The sequence below is a fragment of the Lutra lutra genome, chromosome 14 (genome assembly GCF_902655055.1).
Source record: "Lutra lutra chromosome 14, mLutLut1.2, whole genome shotgun sequence".
In the NCBI taxonomy this organism is placed as follows: Eukaryota; Metazoa; Chordata; class Mammalia; order Carnivora; family Mustelidae; genus Lutra; species Lutra lutra.
The window spans coordinates 38,378,930-38,404,050 of record NC_062291.1 but is presented as its reverse complement, the minus strand read 5'-3'; the positions used below and the strand labels follow the sequence as shown (position 1 = coordinate 38,404,050).

The following is a 25,121-nucleotide window of genomic DNA, read 5'->3' as shown; positions in this document are numbered from 1 at the left end:
CTGTTAGTATATTTATGTAGTATTTTTTCCTCTCTCCCATGTAGAAGCTGAATTCTTTCATTACTCTGTGTTGAATGACTCAAACTTACACAATTCAGGTTTCCCAGGCAGTGAATAGAGCCAGAAATACACCCTGTGATTAACTTCTACATAACCTATTGTTCCTTAAAGTCTCCCTCCCCTTTCTCCGATTAGCTCTACAAAAGCCAGAAATTAAAAAGCTGCAACATACCTTCCCTCCCTGCCCTGCCAGCCTCCCTGAGCCCGGGCTCGGGTCCACAGGGCCGCGTACAGAAACTTTCCATCCTCATGTTACGTAATGGCAGGCTAATGTTATTTTCAACCCACATCTTCTAGGTTTTCCAAATAAATGTATCTCCTATTTCTCAGCTAGAAGTTGTGAAATTATCCTGCCTGATAATGTAAAGGATAAAGTGATCGTTCAGTTGTAGACAGTTACATACGCTCTGTGTTGGCGATGTTATTATTGTTGGCATCGTTTTTGAGAGACCACATCCGTCCTCTTTTCATCATCTGTGTATTCATATTCTCCGTGATCTTTCAAAAAATAGGCTTATTGATTGGTCTTATCAATAATACTGCAAAGTGTTCACCGATCTGCTGGGGGATATCTGTTATCCCAAGATTTTCAGACCAGAAGCTCTCATCTCAAGAATATCACACACTTCAACTCCCCCATGTTCTGATACTGAGCTGCTCATGACCCCCTAGGCGTAGAACTTGGCTCCAGTGCCTGCTTTACCATGTCCTAGCCTCCTGCTCTGCTCAAACCCACTGATGGGCACACAAACCCACTGATGGGCACACGACATGCCCCACTTCTGGGATTCATCGTGAACCAATAGCCAGGTGTTTCTTTCTAGCAATTACCAAAGCAAACTCACAGTGTGGGTTATTTATCTGGCATGTGTCGGTGTTGTTGTTTTCCTTCATTGCTTCTGGAACATCTGCATCTTCTCATCCATCTGGTTTGTGTCACAGGCAGCTGGGGTTCTGGTCGTCTATGATGACAAGATAGGAGACGTCCCTCCGGAAAGCGGGTGTCATTCTGTGCTCCCATCCAGGGCGTGTTCTTTAGTGGCTACATTCTAAGACCTTGAGAGTTAGGTAGCTTGGATTTCCTGGTGAAAGTCTCAGGGTTTCCGTCATATCAGAGAGAGGTTGGGTCAGCTGGGTCAGCTAGGGAGTCTTATCCGTTGTGAATTGTATATTGGGAAAAGACTGTATTACCATGACTTACATGATTTTTCTTGGGGGCAAAGCCTGGCAAACCCAGAGAAAATAGGAAGCACACTGTTACATCCCTGGGCTGACAACGCGACCCTCTCTCCTTACCTTCAGTTTTGGTGAAACAAGATTGTCATCCTGAAAGGTGGACAACACACAGCTGCTTTTCTTTTTTTTATCACTCATGATACTAGGAGATGCTATACCTCTTTTCTTAGGAGCGGCAAACCCATGGCTTTTAACACAAGTGAGGCAGCAGTCACAACCAAGCCGACCCAGCCTGCTGTTTGAGATGAAAACGATACTTTCACAGTGAGGATTGATGACTCGGAATATAATGATTATTTAGTAGGATGCATCTTAGCAGACTTCAGGAAATAACGGGTCTGGTCTTGCTGCTAAACTGAGTTTTCGGTGTCTATGTATGTCACAGGGGGAAGGGTGCTCTGTAGGTTTTGGGAAATTATTGCACAAACAAGATTATTTTCTGACATATTATCCTTTCGGACATTGATGGCAAAAACACAGCAAAAAGAATTTCAAGAAGCCATCAGGGTAAAAGAAAAACTGCAGTTGAGCTGCGAGGAAGAAACTCCCCTTTTCGTAAAGCTATAATTCTATTCGATGATAAAACTCATTTGGAACTTCCCTAATGAAAAATTTCACAAAGGATTCATTTCCATTTTCTTTTCTCATTATTGTTTGGCAGTCAAGGTTGCAGCCAGATCGCGCTATCCCAAAGACCCATTTGAGTTCAAGGACACAACTCACAGTCCTCGGCTTGTGGCCGAGCCAGGTGAAGGAGTTCGGGAGCCCGTCTCTCTTTTAAATAACCGCACCCTTCAGCGTTCTATCTTAACATGCTGAGCTCGGTTGAAGAAGACAGATGTACTCTTGTCGATTTCAGCATGCATTCATTCAGCTTGTTGGGCAGCAAAATCCCAAAGAGAAAAGACATAGCAGACAAGAAATAACAATTAAAACGAACTGGCCTCCAGTCTAGCAGCTTGCTCAAGACGTTCTTCGGAAGCCCTGTTAGCTAGATGCCTTTGCGCTCAACCAACTTTGCATGCCGCTCACTCTGAGTGATTCCAGTGTGAATATGACATTACTAATGACCTGCTAAGTGTGTGCAGATGTGGGTTTCTCCAGATGTGGCTATTCATAACGTAATGGAGATAGCCAGTCGCCTCATGTTTATGGGTTGTTTGCCTTTTATTGCATTTCCGAGGTTATTTGCTTTGAACTGTCTTTTAACTCTGGCCAACAAATTCACCTCTAAGTGTCAAAGGGCGTCATCCCCCCAAACCCTGTGGAGGAAATGGAGAAGAGGGAGTGTGCTCCCAGGCTGGACCTGAGTGCCGGGCTCATCACATGGCAGCGCTGGGCTCTCTGGAAAAGCTGAAAGTTGGAATCCTTGCCCCATTTTACTCGAAAGGCCTACAAAGAGGCATTGGTAACCCCGACATGGTGTTTGCAAGCTGGAGAGACCAATAAAGAAAGGGATATCTTTAAAAAAAAAAAATCCAGTAAAATATATGATCATCTTGAACTAAGCCCAGAGCTCTGGCTAGTGTTTCTGGAGGATGTTGCCTTGCTTTTGCTTGAAAACAGAATGCCGATGAAAAGTCGAATAAAATGTTGTTACAGATGTTCGACTCTGTATTAAGGCTGTTGGAATCACCACCACGTCTTAAATCAATTCCCAGAACATTGTCTGGAGGTTATGTCATTGAAATGATGAATCCTCTTTAGTGAAGTATAAGCAAACATGTTAAAACATCATTGTAACTTTAAATTAAACTCTAGCGCAAACCAAGGGATCTGAAGCCTCATTAGACTTGCCTGACATTTTTCTAGCACTGAGTCTTCCCCAACTGTAAAACTGTTAGATTCAGAGCCTATTAGACAAGTGAGCCCTGGGAAGTTACAACAGCACATTAAGTGTTATACTTAGGGATGTGCAAAAACAAGCCCTTGAATTTTATGAGCACTTGGAGACTGGATGGAGTTCAGCTCCTATAAAAATTCCACATTGGATTCCTGAACTTGTTTGTGTTTTAAAGAAGCCGGTAAGTCAGGTTCTTTTCAAAGATTGTATCTTCGTGCGCTTGCTTCCACAGCCAGAGACAGGGGTGTATGGTAATTAGCCAAAAAGCAGGCTAAGTAGGAGCCCATAAATGTGCATTGGCATGAGGTAGTGACCAATTACTTCGATACATTTGTCTTTGATGAAAGTAAGTAAATTTCAGGCCCTCTTTTAATTTAGTTTTTATTCCTTTCATGTAGTCACAGAAGCCACGAAATGAAAATTATATTTTATAGCTTAACTAAGAGTTTTTCTAGATCTGCTTTCTTAAAATAGGCAGAAATTGATAGAATCCATATAAAGGATAATAATTAAATATGGTTTATAACCTACTTATGAGAAAGAAGTTATCACTGCTTCTCTCGTGGGATCTAAGCCATATGTAATGGTCTCCATTACACAACATTCATATATTTAAGCTGAAGACACCCCCTCCCCGCCATTTCTTCAGGGAACAGATCTGCATTTCTAGGCCTGTGTGTGCAGAAGGAAACCTTTGAACATGAGTTTCATTTAAGAGAACAAATCCCGGTTTAAATGCAGTATGATTATGATGGACGATCTTTCTGAATTGCAATGAAAATAAATAGATTCCTTGCATAGAAGGAGGCATAACTTTAGCACTAGAACAAAGTGTCTCTCTGGAGCTGGGTAACAGGTATTAACTTACAAGTCTTCCATGTGAATATCTGCGCAGGTAAACAAACAGGGACAAGGTGTGAGGATCATGGGCACTTAACCAAAGAGGCTTATTTATTATAGGTCCAGTGCAAATGGGGAACAATAGTTAAGCAAAAGAATCCAACAGAACTGCCAATGAATGGGACTTCTGTTCAGGACCTTACTGAAATGGACCCACTGAATAAGTTAGACAAAACCATGGCAACATCTGGTGGCCTTGAATAAATAGTAACCTACGTTGGGTAAAAGACCTTTCTGGGTGTGTCACGCTAACCATAAGAGGACCTGTATGATAGAGAAGAAGGCCTGTATGATAGAAAGAGGACTTTCACCCCAGCTAGACCCACTCACATGCACACATGTTATCTAGTCTGTCAGGTGACTCAACTAGTCTAGGTCACCCTGAACACAATACAGCAATTGCAAGGGGTCCATATTAAAAGCTGAACTTGTATTATGGGTGCAATCGATGTAAGGCTTTCTACCCCATCCTTACGTGGGGAAAATGCAAAAGTATACTTATACACACACCTCTCTCCCTATCTCCCTTTCTCTCCTCTTTCTCGGTCTTTCTCTCCCTTCTCTGTCACTCACTGCCTTTCTACCCCCTTATTAACCTGGGATGGCTGGCCCTCTATCCTGGGAAAGGAAGATGAATTCAGGTCAAGCTCAGAGTGCCTGTTTGCTTGCCGAGAGATGTGTATCAACTCTAAGTGATTTTTTTCAATACCATTTATGTGGCTTGTATTTATTTCCTTTAATCTTTTAAGTGCTGTTTAGTCTCTGTGTGATTTGCTGTGGATACTCATTTCTGATAAGATGCGATATCCTCCCAGCCACACAGTTCCTGCCTGGAGCCCTAAGTGACTGATAGGGTCGCAGCCCGAGCCTGGGCCTCAGCGGGGACGGGACGGGGCGGGGGAACAGCTGGTAGAGTGAGTGGGCTGTGGGCATTTGTAGGTGCTTTCTTGCCTTCATTGCTTCTGGAATCGCTCTCACCTCAAACTGCTTTCTTGTTCCCTTTCCATGTGTCAGCCAGAATATAGTCAACCCCAGACTAAGAATGGAATAGGGGAATGTACCAAGTGGCGTACTTTGAAGCAGCTTTGGGAGATAGTTAGATTATTAGAATCCCTTGCAACCATGTATTGTAATATACTAAATTTATTTAGGGTTTTCAGGGAAGTACCATATAATGCATGCCCCGATATGGGTCTTCCCGGGCAATGTCAAGTAGCAGAGATGGCATTCCACCCCACCACCCCCCGCGCCCCACCTAAGACTTACACCATTAACATATATCAAACTTCTTTTGATGTCACCTCTGCTAATATTTCTCTTCTTAGCTTTAAGGTTACTGCCGTGCTTTCCGGGTTTCAAGGGTGCTTCCTCCCAGTCTGTGTTGCAGTCAACTCTAAGAATCCAAGGACCCTCTATTTTTCCTTCTTGACATTACAGCTTTAGCCTGAATTTGTGAGGGTGGGGGTGGGGAGAGGGGGGCTAGAATTTTGCCGCTGATGCCCTTGGGTGACAGGCTGGGTGCGCATCTGCTAATTATCAGCCGCTCTCTTAAAAAGAAGCATGATGCGAGCTAATACATCTATAAAGCTTATTAGTGGGTGTCTTTGGGCAAAAGCAGTAGAGTGTGCTGTGTTGTTTGTGAGCGAACCTTCACATTGCTTAGCGATCTGTGTGGTTTAGACCTTTGGAAAACAGCCTTTGGTTTCCAACGCCCTCTGCTGCCCTCCCTCTCTGCACCCCCCCCCCCAACCACATCATCAGAGATATCACTCAGTGGCAACCTCCTCCTTTTATTTGGGTGCTCTTCTCCAGCCTGGTTCTCCAGCCTCACAGCCCAGTCTTAATGAGTGGTGAAGGGATCCCATGTACACGCTCCCACACGCTCTCCCTCTAGGGAGCTGCAGGGACAGAGCTGGGATTGGCTGGGGATCCTTGAGCCAGCAGGCACCAATGTTCCGAGTCTTCCCCGATTGAAACATTGGCTGTCAAGGCCTCAGATCCTTGCCCCTCTCCAGGGCTCTTCCTCTGGTGTGCATGGATTAGGCACCTGCTAAGTTGGTTCATTTGTACGATCAGCTGCTCTTCTGCTGCCGTTTCCCATACAGCTTTATCTCTGATTGTGGTTTTGGAAAAACCCATTCTATTCCTTAGCAAAGTAACTACAGTTAACTCTAAGAATAATGATTGAGCGTTTCCACACACACACACACACACACATATATATATATATATATGTATATATATATATATATATATATGTATATTGTCTGTATACAGATAAATCATGATTTCTTCTCTCTCTTATGGCAGGGTGCTTACAAACTGGTGTAGTCTGTTTCAAGTGCATGTTCAAAAGCTGGAGTGCTAAGAGGTGATCATTTCACCTTTTCTAAGCCGGCCTCTTTGACTAACACATTTGGTCTTTGTCACTGGGTCCTAAAAGCCAGCCATGAGTTCCTAGTGAGTGACTGAGCCGTGAGTGTGTGTCCTTTGATATCTTGCCTGTATCTCTCAGTCTACCCTCAAACTGTTCATAATCTCATGAGCTGCCTGTCTTTCCAGTTGAAGATGAGCAGCCATCAACACTGTCCCCCAAAAAAAAGCAGCGGAACGGAGGCATGCGGAACTCACCGAGCTCCTCACCCAAGCTGATGAGGTAAGAGGAGGGGCCACGCGGGGCACCCTTCTGGCTCCTCGCTGCCCCTCTGGGCCCCCTCCCCACCCCACCCAGGCCCAGAGCCTCCCCTCCCCCGGCAAGGCAAGCACGAGATGGGGGAGGGGACCCATCGTTAGGTGGCTTCTTAAAGGCTGGAGTATTTATTCTGTCAGCTTGTCAGCAGTTAATGATAGAGCTGAAAAAATTCTGTCATGAAAAACAGTTTGAAAAGCTGTTTGAAAAATACATAGGCTTTAAAGTCTTAGCTGTCACCATGTCCTGTCTATGTGTAGTTCCTAAACAGCAGTGGCACTAATGACGCCGGCAACCAATCAGAGGGATGTGTGTGGTTAGTTTGCCTCCGGCAAGTCTCTTTCTGCTGGAGTCCCTCCGAGGACTGTTTTCTGTACTTAAGGCCATATGTGAGATGTATCATCACAATCAAAAATGAACCTGAAGATTACCTTCCTTTTATCCTGTCGATTGAAATCAAATTTCTGTTAATTGATTTTGACTCATAAAAAAAGTCTAATAATCTGTGGACTTGCCCAAGTAAAGTTCAAAAGTAATCCAGTTCTGCTCAGGCTAAAAGCAATATTAATTATGAAATAGAGCGTGTGTGTAGTCTTTCTCTCTCCCTCTCTCCCCTACCTCCCTTCCTTCCTTTCCTCCCTCCTCCCTCCATCCCTTCCTTTTTCCCTCTCTCTTCTCCCTCCCTCCCTCCCTCCCTTTCTTTCTTTCTTTCTTTCTTTCCTTCCTTCCTTCTTTTTTCTTTCCTTCTTTCTTGATGGTGGCTTCCTCTTGGAAATAGCAAATGAAACCAAGTTTCAACAGAGTTCTGCAGGTTTCTCTTCTGGGCCTCTTTATCTTTCATATCCCCTGGTTGTTTTTGATTCACCTGCCAATCCCAGTGCTTATTTCCTCTAACATCCTAACTCTCTAGCACCTCCGTGATGAAACGGGAGTGATCCCTAAATCATTACCGCCATGGAAGCACCTGCCATCTTGATGCTTGATGCTTCTTTCTTCTTCTCGTCTCTTCTCTCTCTCTTTCTCTCTCTCTTTTGACATTGGCTGCTCTCCTCCCTTTGATTACCGGCATTAAATTATGTCCATTCTCCCCCCCCCCCCCCCCCCCCCCCCGCTCCACCTACCCCTGCCGCTCTTCCCTGTTTTCCCACATTTGCATCTCCCTGGCCCTCTATGGCCACCCTTCTAGGTCGCAGATGGGGCCGTCCTTCTCCCTGCTGTCGAGGACACAGGCTCCAGGAGGACTCCCCCCCTGCCCACCCAGCCCCATGTCCTTTTCCGTTAGGATCATCTCTTCCTGTGAGATGTTTCCCGAACAGCCCTCTGCCTGCCCCTTTGCTCAGTCTTGCTGGGGTGTTGCTGATTTACATGCTTGTTTACAGTTTATGAGGAGGAATAAAATGCACCAACTGCCAAGCTTCTCATTTTTATGATGCCAGTTGTCATGCTAACATTCATTTCCTATTTCCTCACCTTTAGGTAATCGCCTTATCTAATGCTAATAGTTTTACCCATTTAAAGTAGAGGAAAGCCCAGGCGCTTTCTTTTGCCTAAATTTAGAGAGAAGCAAATAAATAAATAAAGAGAAGTCTGAAAAATCTAAAACCTTTGGAGCCAAATTCCCTGTCCCTGTTTGCTATGTAAAGTATGGCTCATTTCTTTGATCTTGAGTAATAATAATTCTGAGGCGTTATACTGTTTTCATATGCTTCAAAGCTGTGTCAAAGTTTTGCTGCTTAAGGGTACTTCTTTATTCTGTTGGCTCTTGGGTACCAAGATGACAGGTCTTCTGTACGAGGTGGAAGCTTTTTTAAGTCGTAGCCTTCAGCAAAACATCAAATTACCAAATCCAGGGTAACATACTTCTACACAAATGCCTTTCCTGTAGATATATTATACCATATATATTAAATACTTTAGTGTTACACGCTACATTTTATGTGCAATAGAAAGTGATGGTTTGAGGTAGCCTTGGGGGGACTTTTTTTCCACAAACAGAAAAAGCTAGTGTATACCGTATCAAGCATGGTTTTTACAGGACTTTCTGCCCGAAGGCCTTTGTAAATAAGTAATGATCAACAGATTGGCTGTGGGTTTTTGAAAATCATGCCTATGTCAGTTTGCATGATGGGGGAGAATTTTCAAAGTGGGTCTTGCTTTCATTGCCTGTTGGAGAGGGGCTGAGGGAGCAGTCATCCCAGGCTGGGGCTGTCGGCTCCGCGGTGCATCAGAATTGCTAAACGTGGGTCAGGTGGCGAGCTGAAGCTCGCCAAGCTACAGAACTTGGGTTTCTGGTGTCGGTGCCTTTGGGCTACTCTCTGGCCACTGTGACTGCTTTACCCCACCTGCCCACCGCGGTCTCGACAGCAGCTCAGCTGGCACGGTCGGTCCCATGACAAGTCAGAGGGTCTTCGACGGTCCTCCTTCACCGTGACTTTCTGTGTCCCAGGTGCTCTGCATGGTCTTCTGTCGTGGAGGCAAAGGCCGGGTGCTGAGCCCTCCTTTTTCCTTTACTTCCAGCATGTGAATGAAGAAGCTGTGGGCAGTTTTGCTCTGTCTGAATGTCCAGCACGGACACGCGGGCAGCCAGGACCTAATTTCGTTATGCCTCTCTTGTTGATTGAGAAGGAAGAGAGGGGCTCGTGCCGCTTCTTGTGGTTTCTCCAGGTCACCCCACCTCTTCCCAGATTCCCTTTCCACTCTACAGAAGATAGGACTCTTAGGTCCTATTCTTTCTGACCTGAAAAATCCATACAGGAAGATAATGACTTATCTGAAGTGGGTCTTTCGACATGAGCTTGGCTTGTTGGAGCAGAATCGATCATTCTGAATGTGGGAAGGTTTTAGTGGCCTATGGGCAGTGATAGGAATGGCTCCAAGAGAAACCTGAGAGTCCAGAACAGGCAAGGATGGGCCTGAATTTACCGCTGTGGCTTCTGCAAATAAAACAGGCTCCTGTGTGAGGGTTCCCTGCAAACCATTGGCCCGAGTGAAGAGCTGCTGGGACCCTGCGCTCGTGGTCTTTGTCTCCCCTTTGTTCTGGGATCAGACTCACCCTGGTTTTTCAGTGCCACTTAGCTCCCCGCTCAGCCATTAGGTGAACAGCCTTGTTTTGTGTGTCTGGATCCTGATGCACTAGGGTTTTTAGTCGCCCTGACAGAAAACAATTCTCGCAGCCCAACTGAGCCAAATGGCAACATCTGTGCTCCAAGACAGTGCGCCCCATGTCTTGATGGATGACCTTTGGCTTACAAACCCCCCCAAGAGGAGCAGACCATGGAGTTTCCCAGGTTCTTGTTATTTACCTTCCTTGTTGATCTCTTAGCATGCAATGATTTAAGGAACCTCTCCTTGTTTCCCTTTCAAGTCACCAGGCCCTCATTGCCCACTTGTCCCTGCTAGTGAGTCTTGTGCCTTGGGAGGAAGGCTGCACTTTCCTTCCATTGCAAGACCGTAGAGGGCAAGAACATTGTCTCTGGATAGCCTAGTCGAGTGCTCTTAATTTCGGGGGTCTCAGAGACCCCGCTGGACATCAAGTGAAAGCTGTCTACAAAGTCTCTCTGGGGCGCGGGGAATGCACACTGGGTACCATTTTGACTACAACCGAAGCAGATTTGTGGCTTCCTTCATTCCCCACCCAGCTTACAACTGTGTTCTGTTCTTTCCACGCCACCTTCAAGGAGCTGTGTTCACAGACACTGGTGGATACTAAGAGTATTTCTCCAGCAGGTAGACAGTATCAAGTAAATGCCTGGACTCCCATACTATATCCTCAAACTGGATCCAGAAATGTTGTTCGTTTCAGCTGTCTGTTTTGATTCCTTTTCTTAGATTAATTCTCTTCTCATCTAGCAAATGCTTTTTGATAGCCTACTGTATTTGGGATTGTAGGAAGTCTTTGAGGAGCACGAAGAGGATGGGTTAGAGTAGGTCTCTGCTCTTCAAAACAATCCCTGTAACGTAGGAGACGGGCAAGCGTGTATGGCAAAATAGAGTAGAAACAGCTTGGAGATGTACTGGGATGGGCTGTGAGAACAGAGAGAGCTGCCCTTACTTCCGGTCTGGGAGGCAGAGCCTGGTTTGTGAAGGAGCTTTCATTTAAACCTAGCCCTCGATGGTGAGGGGGAGTTCTCTCATAATATCAATGCTTACCCTTGGTCATGGCTTACTGGGTACCAGGCATCATTCCAAGAGCATTGTGCCTGTGAACTCACTGAATCTTAACTATGGCTCCATAAGATGGGGGAATTATACTTTCCCCCATTTTACAAATGAAGACGCTGAGTGGCAGAGACGTAAAGTCTGGTGGATCTAGTGAGTCTTACCCAATGAGGAAGATTTGGACCCAGATAGCTTAGCTTCCAAGCCCATTTTATGAACTCTTTCACTGTTCCATCCAATGGAGGAAATAAGGAGAGTGCTCAGGCCGTAGTAAGTGGCTTGATGTGGCTGGAGCAGGAGGTTCTTGGAGGGGCATAACTGGACTTGGAATGCTGTAAGTATTCTTGTACCCACTCATGAAGGCCTTTGCCTATCATTGGTACTGGGAAACCCTTGCAAGTCTTGAGGAGACAGAGTTTTGGGAAGCTCACTGGTGGCAGTATAAGAAAGGTATAGAACCAAGCCTCCATCAGGGGCCTTCTGGACACATGTTACATAAATAGGTGTGAGAAGAAGGCCCAGCCAGCCCCAGCCTCTGCCAAGGTCCTTCGGATCCCAGACCACTTAGGGTCCGAGCCAAAAGTGGGCCACAGTCTTCCCAAGAAGGACACACAGCATTCCTGTCATCAGTCCATGTTATACCTCTTTCTCCAGGACCTAGGAAACTTGGAGTCAGATAGAGGGGCCGTGAGCAAAGAGGATTCATGCAGGATGTGCTGCGTAGACAGTTTACCAATGAGATGGTCCCGGCCAGGCTGGCAAGGTTAATTGACAATACAGAAAACAGAGAAATTGAACATGGTGAGGGGAGTTTCATGTCACATGGCCTAGAAAATATTAGAGATTGGTTGCCTTCCTGAACAGGAAGGGAAGTAGGATTTCAGGAAAACCGATTAGCCTCTTGGGCATTTACTGATCATTAAGTGAAATAAACTCATCTGCTTGTTATGTCCTATCCCTCTCTTTTGACTCCTACCTACCACGGGGTCTTTTTATCTGGACTGCCAACTTGAAAGGTTCTAGTAATAGAAAATGGCAAGATGTCCTGAGCCCTGTCAGATTTGGGGACAGAATGCCATTCTTGTGGTCCCTTCCAACTGGGCAGAATAAAGGCGGCAGGCAGGGACAGCTTAGCTAAGTAAATTCACCTCTGAATGCACAAATAAATAGCCAGTGACAGGCCCCCATGGGACTGGAGAAGAAAGGAATAGTGGGGCTCATCATACCAGGGCTTGGGGCGGATTTGACACAGGTCTCTGGACAAGTTGCATTCTCAGCAGAGGGTCATTATCCCATCCTCTCCTTTCAAGAGCATCTTGCCTACTCTCGTCTAGGACTGAAGAACACGTCAGTCCTCCCAGGTTGTCTCCCAGACATAAAGGCAGTAATTTTCTTCTTCCTTTTAGAATGGTGGCGGCCTAACGAGAGATGATGTATGAGGTCGCCGTAGTTCTTGACTGTTTACTTGTTAGGCAGGAAAAAAGATGTAAGTAGATGGAGAAGTTGAAAGTGATGCTGGTTTTGGCAGAGTGGCTAGAGCCTGGCCTGAAGGTTTTGTCAAGGTGACTCCAAGGATAGCCATGAAGAGGATGGGTGGGAGATGGGGGTGGGGGCGTAGAAATGGGGGCAGCTGTGTCTCAGGAGAGATGCTCATTACACAGGAGGGTGGGGGCAGTGTCGAAGGATGAGTGAAGGTAGGAGCCAGAACCAAAAGCCCATATCCTTTCAACATAGCAGGAAATCCTATTGGTCTAGAAATGAAATGTACCCCAGAATGAGGCAGATTGTTTATGGTGTCGAAAACCCAAATATGAGCCCTTTTGAGGAGACCACCTGAGACAGTCTTCACAACCAGAGACTCACTTGCACGGCTGTCACTCTTGAGCATTGCATTGGAGGACTTAGTTACTAACCACCTTGCTGTCTTTTATGGAGTAGAAGAGGAAATGAAGAGAAAGGAGTGTAGAAAACTGAATTATAAGCGTACTTTACAAGAACTAATATTTCACTTGCCTTTTTTTAGAAAAAAAAAGATTTTTATTTATTTGAGAGAGGAAGAGCGTGAACCGGGGGAGAGAGAGAGGGAGACGCAGACTCTCTGCTGGGCGAGGAGCCCGATACAGGGCTTCACCCTGGACCCTGGGATCATGGCCTGAGCCAAGAACAGATGCTTAATGACTGAGCCACCCAGATGCCCCTTCATTTGTCTTTTTATGTTTGTTTATTTGCTGATTAACTCATGGGCATGGAGGTGAGCAAGAGAGGCATGCAGGTGGGGATCCCCATCAGGTATTGATACAACCTTTTAATTTCCGGACAGTCACACAGTGAAAGTCAGGGTAGGCAGCTTGAGTGTAGTTTTGTCTTCAGCCCTTTGATTCTCCATGTGGATAGTGGGGCCAGAACTATGGAGAGCCATAGGAGGTACCTCCTAAAATCTGCACCTAGACCCTTCACTTGCATCACTCTGGCCCTGGCCTTGCTGGAGAGAATCATAGACTTCCGGTCTGTGTGTTGCAAACAGTTGCTAGCTTTGGTAGAATTGACTTGAACCATATAGTTTCTCCATCTGGGCAACACTTTATAGTGATGGTTCTCAAACTTCGGCATGCATACAGTCATCTAGAGCCTCTTGTTCAAGCAGCTAGATCCAGTAGGTCTGGGCTGGGCTTGAGAATTTGCATTTCTCTCAAGCTCCCAGGTGATGCTAATGCAGCTGATATGGGGCCACAGTTTGAGAACTACTGCTTCCGTGAATCAGAACAGCAAAGGAAGCTTGATGTAATAGGGACCTTTCTTGCAGAAATGTTCAGACTTGACAATGGAGCACTAAATAGTTGTTTCATTAAGAACGCCTGTCTTGACCACAGTTGGCCATCAAACATGAGTCCTTCCTGCTGATCAGGTGGCTCTAGACCCACTCCAGACAGCCGGACCTGTTAAAGTCATATTTTCAGAGTCTCCCTTTAGATCAAGTTGCCCTATTTCAAATATAGTCTCTGTAAAGTGTAAAACCATACAAGAGCCTTAGTTGTTCCACAAACAAATTGTCGCAAGATATCAAAGGTGAATGGACTATCACTGGGCACATTTTCAGGTCTCCATAAAAGGTCTGGTGAGTTTCCATTGACTGGTTTAAGAGTCAAGAGATTGGAGTGAGGGACTAGAGATCGTTCATCAGCTCCTCTCATTGGTTGGTTGTTTACTGAGCATGTACTATGTCCTCTGCGGGATTTTGGAAACTCACCAGAGAGTAAGATAGGAGTTCCTTGCACTCAAGAAGCTCAGCGTCTAATAGACAAAAATGCAAATTCTTATCTCAGAAGGAGCATCTCTCACTTCTATAGGAGCTCCTAGGAAGGGCGAACAGCTCCTGTCCCTGGTTATGGAGGACAGTTTCAGGAGGAACCTTTGAAAAAAAGCGTAAGGCCTCAAAAATATACCCCTAGCCCCGCAGTGGTGCTTGACGTGACAAATATACTCCTCAGAATTAGTCTTTGCCCTGGGACGAAGAGCCTGCCTCAGGCTGAGAAATTCTCCACAGTTTATCTAGCCTCTGGTTTCCCAGGGAGATACTGCAGGGGGCTCCAGCCTACCTGGGATTCTTGGAAGGACAGGAGAGACCTTACCAGATGAGAAATGAGCTCCCAAAACTCAAGCACTCAAGCAAAGGATGCAATTCAAAAACCATGTTGTAACTTTCCTCTTTCACACTTTTTTTTTTTTTTTTTTTGGTGGTTTGTTTACTTGTACTTTAATGTAAATTTCTGAAGGCCAGTGTTGAACCCACTGCCACAGAAGAACTGGGATTTGCTGTATTTGCCTGTAAGGGGAACTGTGCTCTTTAAAATATAATACTGGCTTCCCCACAGCAGGTTCGCTAGGAAAGGGATTTGTGGTTTTGCTTTAGGCACTTGTCTTCAAGGCAAGCTTTTTGTGTTTCTGCTGTAGAAGGACGTTTAGTTCACTTCCTCAGATTAATTGATGGCAAGTAGCATTCCTTGCTCTGCAAATCCTCAAAACAATGATTTTTATTCTTTATTTGAAGTCAGGCATGCTTAATTTCTAGCTGTGGACTTTGGGGGTATGAGCTAAGATTCAAGACGCAGAGATATGAAAAATTGAACTCACCGGGGCTCCTCAGTTGCTGTAAAAATGTGGGTATTCCTGAACGGAGACTTCAGATACTGGAACATGGAAAAAGCTCTCCCAGGCTTGATTGATTATTGAAGCTCTCCTTAGCACCTTGTCCTGACAAAGGCTCATGGGCTAATTTCCTACTGATTATTCATACTAGCTCTGCAATTCATGAATCCCCGCTCACCCCACGCTGTGCCAGTCTGCCTGTCTTTGCAGCTCAGGGCACCGTGCTTCAGAGCTCTGCAGTGGAGAATGAACAAAATCCAGCTGCCTCCTGAAAATGGGCAGTGGTGGGATGGGGCCAAGCAGCCTTGGCTTCCAGTCAAGACTTGTCTGGTCCAACCTTGCCTCTCCTCTCACTGGCTGTGCCACATTAGCCATGTTACTTACCCACTCTCTTTCCCAACCACACAGATGGGTAATAATAGTAGAAATTACCTGCAAGTGTTACAGTCGTGAGTAGATCATAAAACGGAGGTGAAAGTTTCCACCTTGCAACATTTGTGACAATTCCACTCATGGTGGCTATCCATTTGTAGTAGCAATGGTAGTAGAAATAATGGTAGTAACCTTATGTTTGCATTATTGAGCTACTCTATCCTTGCTGTCTCCCTTCATAAGAGCTACAAATACATGAGCAAGCTTTTAGCAAAGTAGAAAGAAAGATGATAATAATAATGGTAGTTAACACTTATTGAGGGCATGTTCTGAGTCAGGTTCTATGCTAAGGGTATGATGGTGTTTACTCACGTAACCCTTAAATGGGATCCATTAAGTAATGATGGTGATTAACACTCTCATCTTACAGATGAAGAAACCGAGACATGACACAATGTAGCAAGTAGTAGATAACCAAGACTGACAGAGAGATATTTTGGTGGAAGCCACTATGCTATATGGTCAAGAAAGAAAAAAGTCATTTCCTGCTCTCAGTGATTTCTACCACCTTTGGAGAAAGACTCTTGGTTCAAATGAGTAAATTAAAATATTTATTTTATTTTTTAATTTTTTAAAGATTTTATTTATTTGACAGACAGAGATCACAAGTAGGCAGAGAGGCAGGCAGAGAGAGAGAGAGAGGAGGAAGCAGGCTTCCTGCTAAGCAGAGAGCCTGATGCGGGGCTCTATCCCAGGACCCTGGGATCATGACCTGAGCCGAAGGCAGAGGCTTTAACCCACTGAGCCACCCCGATGTCCCTCAAATGAGTAAATTAACAGGCTTCCTCTTTCCTTTGAATTGGGTTGTCATAGGTACCGATCCAAAAATGTTGTTGCAACTTAAATACTAGAGAGACGTGCCCTCTGGGGCAGAACACATATAATTGTATATGTATGTTGGGGTGGGGTGGGCCTGAGGAGGGAGGGATATTGGTCCAAACTCTTTGAATAAGATACTGTGTATTTCTGGTCTAATTCTGTGTATTTCTAAACTGGTGGAAGAATGCTTTTCTCCCTGAAATGAACATGCAACTGAAGAGCAAGAAGGGCAGCTGGGGTCACTTCTAGAGACCGATAGCTAATACATTGTGCCCATTTTCCGAGGTGGACTGTTTATGAATTTCCTGTGGCTACCATAACAAAGTGGTATATACTGGAAATCTTAATCAATAGAAATTGATTTTTCTCACAGTTCAGGATGTTGGAAGACCAAGATCAAGGTACAAGCAGGGTTGGTTTCTTCTGAGTCAGTGAAGGAAAGCTCTGTTCTAGATCTCTCTCTTTGGCTTCTAGATGGCTGTCTCATCCCTGTGTCTTCACATGTTTCTACGTGTCTGGGTCTAAATTTCCTCTTGTTCTAAGTTCAGCAGCCATACTGAATTGGGCCCATTTTAATGACCTTTTTTAAATTTAATTACCTCTTTGAAGACTGTATCATCCAGTCACCAAAAAAAAAAAAAAAAAAAAAAAAAAAGTTCAGACTTTGATACACAGAGTTTGTAGGGGACAAAATTATGCTCATTGACCAACTATGCAGTAGATAGACCTCACCTCACAGAGTTTCTGTAACCTTAAAATAATGCATGTACATTGGCTCCATGGTAAATGACAAATGAGTCTTGAATCAATTACAGTGCATTTTAGAGGAGTTGAGATTACTTTGTGAGTTGAGGAAATGCATAAAATAATTAAGACCAGAAAGACAATATCTAGTATTTCTCCTTACTTCCAACTAAGTGGTCTTTGAGGAATCATCTGAGAACATTTGAATGTGGTTCTCTTAATCATTTTGTAAATAAATTTTGCTTGGATGCTTTGTTCATGGAGATTTCTGGAGGACTTCCTTTCTAGGTAAAACAAACTGTCTGGTTCTTCTCCTGGGCCTCCCCTGACTACAGCACTATTGGCTGTTGTGCTCAGTGGCAAATGCTAAAACTTTCTTTTATTGATGTAAACTCCAAAAACCTTAGTTTGGAAGTTCCTGTGGCCAATTGGCTTTTCAGTGTTCACCTATGTCAGAAATCTCTGCAGTTTAAGTCAACTTAAGCCACTTGAAATAACTACAGGAACAGACATGGTAAGGAAATTCATCCTGTCTTGCTCAAAGTAGTTACAGACACTTGTGTTGTTGGACTGAATCATGTTCCAAGCTTCCTTCTAGATGGTAGAACCCAGTGGATGAGGAATACCCATGATCCTTCATGGAACTCTGAAGTCTTCAGTCTTTATTTCTTCTTATCTCCCATCTTCACTCTAACAACAACCTTTCTTCAGTTACTTAGTGCCCCCTGGCCTTTTGATGCCCAGCGGTGGCCCGATAGTTCCAGAACACTTCTAGCAACCACTTTCTCAGTGAGAGAGCAGTGCTAAACCTTGAAGTTCTTCTAGGTTCACGCAACATTTATAATGAAATCTCTGTATCCCGGCTTTTCTGGAATGTCTCAAATGAGAAATCCAGTACCTTGAGAAACACATCATTTTTTTTTTTTTTAAACCCCTTCCATTTCTATGACATTCTTCATGTTTGGAAGCTTGATTTTTTTCTATCCAAATTCCACACATTTCCTAGCCTGCTTTCAATCAGTCATATGTAATCAGTGGATTCGATCTTCTCTTTGAGGACCGCCAGCCATGGTTTGGGGGACCATCCTGGGGCTTATTTGGGCCTCAAGTCTCTGAGTGAGTCCTAATGGCTGCTCGTAGATCAACACTAAAATCTGCAATTCCTCCTCACCTTTCAGGGATCAGATAAAATGTTCCCTTCTCTGGGCAGCCTTCCTTAATGTTACTCAAATCCCAGGCAATTAACAGTTTCTTTCTTGGTATTCTCATGCCACCTTATATGATATAACACTCATCACACTGTATCACAACTATTGATTGACATTTCTCTCGCTATATTATGACCTTCTCTTTGACTAGGGACTGCATCTTAATCATCAGGGTAGCCTCCATTCCTAGATCAAAATAGAAAATTCATGTTTATTCATTGCTTTGATGATTCAAGAAATCAAAGGTCAAAGTCCAGGTACCATGGCTGGCCAGAAAAGGGGATGTTTTTGTTTGGGGAGATTTTTAATGGTCCTCAGCTTAGACCCTTTGGGGGCAGTCCTGGGTAATACATTTAAATTATCCAGATGAGGGTGAGAGGCGTGTAGGGAGTACAGAGAGCAGCATGGCAGACCACAGAGACTTCTCAGATGCTTCTGGATATCCCAGTGCCAATCATGGCTTGCAACCCTAGTGTCAAATGACACCTGAAATCAATATAGCATGGTATGTCCACTATACTTTGAGAACAAATAACATTTTTTTTTTTGAAAAAGAAATTACAACATGCTTTTCCCAGACCTTCACCCCAGTTAGTGAGACTTGACATTAGAATACTGTCTTTTTCCCTCTCATTGAGGGATAACTGATCATCAGGGTTGTTTATTTACTTTCGTAAGATGAGGGTTGGAGGCAATAGGGGCAGCTCTCAGGAAGTTTTGAGATAATACTTCCTCTGTAACCAGAGGAAGTCTGGTTAAGAGAATTTGAAGCTGGCTCTATTTCTTCCAGGAAAATTTATTAAGATCCTCTTGCAACTAGAATATGTTCTCCTAGGGCTGGGAAGGTTTCATTCTTTTCATTTTCTGAAATCTCTTATCTTTGGTGCTTTCTGTCCACCTACCTATCATAGACGGATATCTATAAAAACTATTAAAGATTCTTCAAGGGTGAAAAAAAAAAAAATAACAAAAGTTGCTCTTGCCCTGATCTGTGACCAGTTCTTAGGAGCAACTGCCTTTTTATTTTAGCATTTTTGACCGAGTTTGGTATTTGAAAGGTGGCCTGGTGGTTTACAACACCTTCAGACCTCTCAACAGCTCAGCTACCGAGATGCTATTCCAAGGTGGATTGTTCTTCTCCTTTGAAGATTAGATATGACAGTTCCTATAGTAATCTAGCATGTTTGTTGAAGACAACTTTGCAGGATTGCCTCACATAGTATTTGGTATTTGGCATCGCCCAAAAGAGATTCTCAGGCGTAAATAAAGGCAGTGAGAACTTTCCCATCTTAAGCGGGTAGAGTGAGTATTGGGGAGGGTGTTCATGATACATATCCTGATATCCCGAAAGCTTAATTCTAGGTCTATGGATCACGTAGGAGAGATTCCTATCCCACTCTCTATGTAGTGGACATCTAAATGAGAAGTAGCAGAGAAAACATCAAGGGGAGAAATATAAAAACTAAATGGTCACCCACTGATGCTTAAAATAGATGATTTAAAAGGCAAAATCACATTATAGTATGTTTTTGGAATTTGAACCTATTTATGTTTTCTATCTTGAAATGGTGATATTCTTTAGAGAAGATAGCTCCCTTGTAAGGACACGTAGGTATGTGTATGCCTGGGACTTGTCCTAATTATATGCGGTCGGTGTTGTAGAAACCCTAACGACCTACCCCCAAAACTGAGATATGGAATCACTACTAGAGATGGAATCTGGACAATGAATATGGCCCAAGTTGTAGGACTATGTCTCTTATGCTGTGAGCCTGTTAGACCCGCCTGATTTTATTGTAATTCCCAAGGTTGTCAGTGAGGCTCTGCCAGCCCATTGGAGGGGTGGCCTCTGTAGCAGCATCTTTCCTTTCCACCAGTAAACAAGGCAAGAGAGTGAATTCAAGGCAAGTTTATTAAGATGCGTCTGAGCTTGAGCTCTCATCCAAGGATGGCTGCAGTTGGGAGGTACAGTGGGGGTAGGGGAGACCGTCATCGGATGGCGAGGGCAAATACAGTTGTCAAGGCAAGGAGAGAGGGTGTTGTTTAGTATTGAAATCATGTATTCCAGATGTGGGCATTTGGTAGTCAATCTGCTCTGAAGTGACATGCTGCTGAATCTTTAAAGGGCTTCAGCCGGGGAGAGCAAAATCTGATTGGGCAAATTGCTAAAATATTTAAAGTGCAGCCTGTTAAAGCTTTTACTGCGAAGAGCATCACGTCAGAAGTTGTAGTCAGGAAGAGCAGGTAATTGGCTTTCCATCCTCACGCCAGTCAGTCAGCATGAGGCTCTATTCCTATTCCTTCCTCTTCATTGCCAATGCTAATAACAACCCTTTGGTGTGAGCGAGTGTGTGTGTGTGTGTGTGGGTGTGTGTGCGTGCGCACATACACGCAAACACCGGGGAGACTGGATAGCTGGTAAAATGAGAAAAGGAGGGAGGAGAGGTATCCATGAAAAGAGTCTAAATCCACAAAACGAAGTGAAGGCCATTTTAGAGAAATGGGAACCGGAGGGGAAAGGCAGAATTACTAGCTGATAAAGGTCGCCTGCCTTTCCAGGTGGTGGCGGTGGTTGGGGCAGTTGTCTTTCAAAGAACGGGTTCTGCAAGCAAAAGAATGGCCTTCAGTGACAACCACTTCCTGTGCATCTTTCAGTTCCTCTGAGATATAACTCAGGGGGCACTTTCCATTTATAATTTATTACATTTTCCACTTAGGTTTTCTTGTCCTTTTCTCCCCAGGCATGACCCCTTGTTAATTCCCGGCAATGATCAGATTGACAACATGGACTCCAACGTGAAGAAGTATGACTCTACTGGCATGTTTCACTGGTGCGCACCCAAGGAGATAGAGAAAGTCATCCTGGTGAGTGGCGGGCCACAGAATCTGTGCCATCCACTTCGGTCCCAAACTACCATTGCTAGGAATGAGGTTTCCCTAACTGGCTGGTGCAAAGATATAGTCCCTGGTCCTAACTATTTTTTGATCATTAAAATTTGGGACTCAGATTAAAGCAGCTAGAACTCTCATCAGAATATGTATCAAGTATGGAATTTTTAATCTCTGAATATTTATTGGCTTATTACAATATGGGGCAGTCCTGTGCTGTGTGCAAGGCATCATGGGAGGCAGTATGTATCTAATTCCTATGGATGTGACTCTCCTTGACCTCTTTACACTTTGGTTTTCTTACCTGTAAGAAGATGAGATATGAGACTGACCTTAACTCCTAGGATTGCAGTGACTCAATAGAGTTACTACTTCTCCTCCTCCTCCTCCTCCTCCTTATTATTATTATTATTATTATTACTATTATTAAATACCGGGAAGAGTTGTGAATGCTACCAATAAAATAAACAATGTTACTTGTTTATAACAATGTCTTGTCTTCTTCTAGATAATAGCCTTGTACATTTGGGATCCTTCTTAGCACATGATACAAAATGTATTTGATGATGATGACAATGATGAGCCATGGGGCCACCTCAGATGTGGGGGCTCAGAGCCCTGTTTCATGGTTGGGTCACATTGGTAGCAGCAGTGGGCTTCTTCTGGTCTCTCCTAGGAATGTCAGCATAGATAATAATCCATTCTACTCTTTGGACTTGTCCTCTTAACAGCTTTAGGTTTTAATGCCCATATCAGGTTCCCTACAGTTTATTGTCCTCCTAATCCATGAAAAATGGATTAATAATCAGGAAGGTCAGATGCCTTCTCATTGCAGATTGCTGTGCCCTGCTTCTTTGTGTCAGCCAGGAAAATCCTATCATTTCTGATGTCATGGCCGCCCTTCTTAGAAAAGGGCTGCTCCAGTTCCTCGGAAAGGCTTTGTACTCTAATCCACTGGATTTTCTCCTGTGTTTTATCTGAGTGAGAGTGTGTGTGTGTGTGTGTGTGTGTTTTCTCAGTTTAATTATAATCAAGCAATTAAGAGCCAATACAGGGTTGTGCTAGAGGCTGTCTTGGAGGTGTGAACATTGCAGACAAAAGCCCAGAAAGTCAGAATTCTCAAGAAACAGCTATTGCCCGATTGAGCAGGAGCGCAAATGGTTCTAATCATGAGGGGGCTGCGTGCATTTACATCGTGATGTGTTCGCTGCACTTCTGCTCTGTTGACCCAAACTCAGACTGGTGTTACCCATCTGTGGCTGGTAGAGGGCTGGATCTCATAGCTGGAATCCAGGGTTTAATGGCTTGCCCATACTCCTGAAGCGGGTATAGCTGATTGGCATACAAACAAAGTCCCTTCTGGCATGACAGAGTTTAGGGAAGTGAGTTACTACTTCTGTCCTCTGAAAAATAACATATTTTTTTTTTTTTAAGATTTTATTTATTTCTTTCACAGACAGAGATCACAAGTAGGCAAAGAGGCAGGCAGAGAGAGAAGGGGAAGCAGGCTCCTTGCCGAACAGAGAGCCTGATGCGGGGCCCGATCCCAGGACCCTGGGATCATGACCTGAGCCGAAGGCAGAGGCTTTAACCCACTGAGCCACCCAGGCGCCCCTGAAAAATAACATCATTTAGAGGAAGATTTATAACGGGCCATTTATGTGCTAGGCCCTGCTCTTGTGGCCAGGGGTAAGGCCCCTTATGATGACTGCTGTCACAGGGCTTATGTTCTAGGGGAGGCCAAGAGAAGATCTCCAAGTAAACGAAGGGATCTAGAAAAGCATTTCAGACACTGATACAGGGCTATGAAGACAATCAAGGAGGGCCATGGGCTAGAGAGGGCTCCAGGAGGTGCTAGGACCACAGTGTGGTCCAAGAAGCCCTCTCTGAAGTCCCAGGGGAGCAGAGATGAGAATACTCAAAAGAACCAGCTGTGTGAAGACGCTTCGGGGTTGCATGGAACCCTGGGTGCAGGACACTAACAGCTCTGGGGGTTAGAAAACATGAAGTGGCCTCCATCTTGAGGAGGAAAGGATCATCTAATTAGAAGACATAACATGTAACCATGAAACAATGTATTTAAAGCTAAGTGTTATAGAGGCACAAAATGCTTTTCAAATCTAGGGGAGAGGGACGAGGATGTATCTAAGTGGCTAGCGAAATCTTCCTATGCAGACAAATTGTGTTTTGAAGCGTTTAAGACTAGTAAGGTCCTGTCTGGGTGAGGCCTTCAAGGATGTATGTAAAGCAGCAGACGCACCTCTGAGTAGTTGCTCTGGTAGGTCTCAAGCCGGGCAGAATCCGACTCTCGGGGAACTGGGATCTTGATAAGATTCTTCCGGTGATGTTACTGTGGCCCGTGCAAGGATTGGTGTTTCAGTCCACAGAGCTCAGCCCCTGTGGTCAGCCACTTTGCTAAACAGAGCCCTACCCCCACCCTGCATTGTAGGTTTCTAGCCCCCACTCTGGACCCAGTTTGTATTCCTCAGGTTCATTGAAGAGAGCTAGACTCCAATTAAAAGCAATTAGTAACCCCATCACAGCATGTTACAGGCTGATTGATGTTCTGCTAACAGTATCCAGGCACTCAGACTTCCAAGCAGCCGAGATAACTAACTCTAGGTCTTCTCCATGAAGCAGTGATGTGGGGTGTTGACCTCCCAGTGGGTCCTCCTTAGTCGCTGTTTCTAGGATGTATCTCACAGTCCCTGTCTTAGGTGTTCCTGTGCTATTGCAGAGGGAAACCGATAATGGTGACAGCCCCTGCTTTATTCTAACGATCAGGGAGGGAAAGCTGGCTTCTTCTCGTCTTTGGGGGTTACTGTAATAACCCTGACATTGTTGTGAATTGTAATATTGGCATTTAAACAATCAATACACTGGTCAATTCTAGGGATTAAATCCAGCAGAGTTTGATATGTGCAGTGGACATTAATATGCCTCCCCAAAAGCATCGTAAGCCATAGGGGGCCATCCAGGCAAGCGGGGGGTGGAATCAGGAGGAAGAAAGGCAGGAATGGGAGGTACTGGACCAGAAGGAGGAGTGGAGAAAGGCCGCTAAGTGGCCTCCTGTGTTTGTTCTCTTCGCTAACACAGTGAGCAAAAGTGTGGCAGTGGCTAACCATTTGCATGGGAAGTTGGGGTTCTTCACTCACTGGGGTGATTTTACTCATTCATTTGAGATCAAGCCTAGGGTCGGGGGAAGACACGAGCTTATTGCTCTTGTTGGTGCATCTCTACATCCTTCTAATGGTTCTTTGGGAGTCTTCCTCTGATGACTTACCCAGGTGGGCCTCTCCAGGAATGTCCTGGAGAGAGAGGGGTCGCAAACTTTCTGCAGAGGATCATAGAATGAGTAATTTAGATTTTGCTGGTCACATGGTCTCTGTCACAGCTAATCAGCTGTGTTGTTGTAACGTAAAAGCACCCACAGGCAATAACTAATGAATAAGAATGGCTGTGTTGCTGTGCTGCAATAAAACTTTATTGGAATTTGAATTTCATACAATTTTCACATATTATAAAATGTTTTTTCTCCCAACCATTTTATTTTAATTTTTTTTTAAGATTTTATTTATTTATTTGACAGAGAGAAATCACAAGTAAGCAGAGGGGCAGGCAGAGAGAGAGGAGGAAGCAGGCTCCCTGCTGAGCAGAAAGCCCGATGTGGGGCTCGAACCCAGAACCTGGGATCATGACCTGAGCCAAAGGCAGCGGCTTAACCCACTGAGCCACCCAGGCGCCCCTCTCTCAACCATTTTAAAATGTAAAAACCAATCTTTCCTTACCAGCCATGGCCAAACAATAGCAGGGTATAGGCCAGATTTGGCCTGTGGGCCATAATTTGCCAGCCCCTGGCTTAGGATATTGTGTTCTACCTACTGATGTACTGATAGTGTGTGAAATCCCATTGGTGAGCCCAGAACTCAAAACTCAAACTTCTCAAGCTGAGACTAGCATAGATCTTACCATTTTATCATCATTTCAGCAAGAAAGC

At 44.5% G+C, this 25,121-nt stretch overlaps 1 protein-coding gene across 28 annotated transcripts in view; it reads left to right on the top strand.

Annotated features, from left to right (window-relative positions):
- KCNMA1 (potassium calcium-activated channel subfamily M alpha 1) overlaps nt 1–25,121 on the top strand; it is a 729,891-nt gene that overhangs the window by 628,734 nt on the left and 76,036 nt on the right. For 24 of the 28 annotated variants that reach the window (XM_047701854.1, XM_047701853.1, XM_047701852.1 and 21 more), the window contains 2 exons: nt 6,602–6,695; nt 20,977–21,100. In XM_047701854.1, the coding sequence (XP_047557810.1) occupies nt 6,602–6,695; nt 20,977–21,100 (218 nt within the window). Of the gene's footprint in view, nt 1–1,957; nt 2,045–6,601; nt 6,696–20,976; nt 21,101–25,121 lie in introns of all 28 variants that reach the window. The other 4 variants (XM_047701855.1, XM_047701847.1, XM_047701868.1 and 1 more) reach the window with 1 other exon arrangement.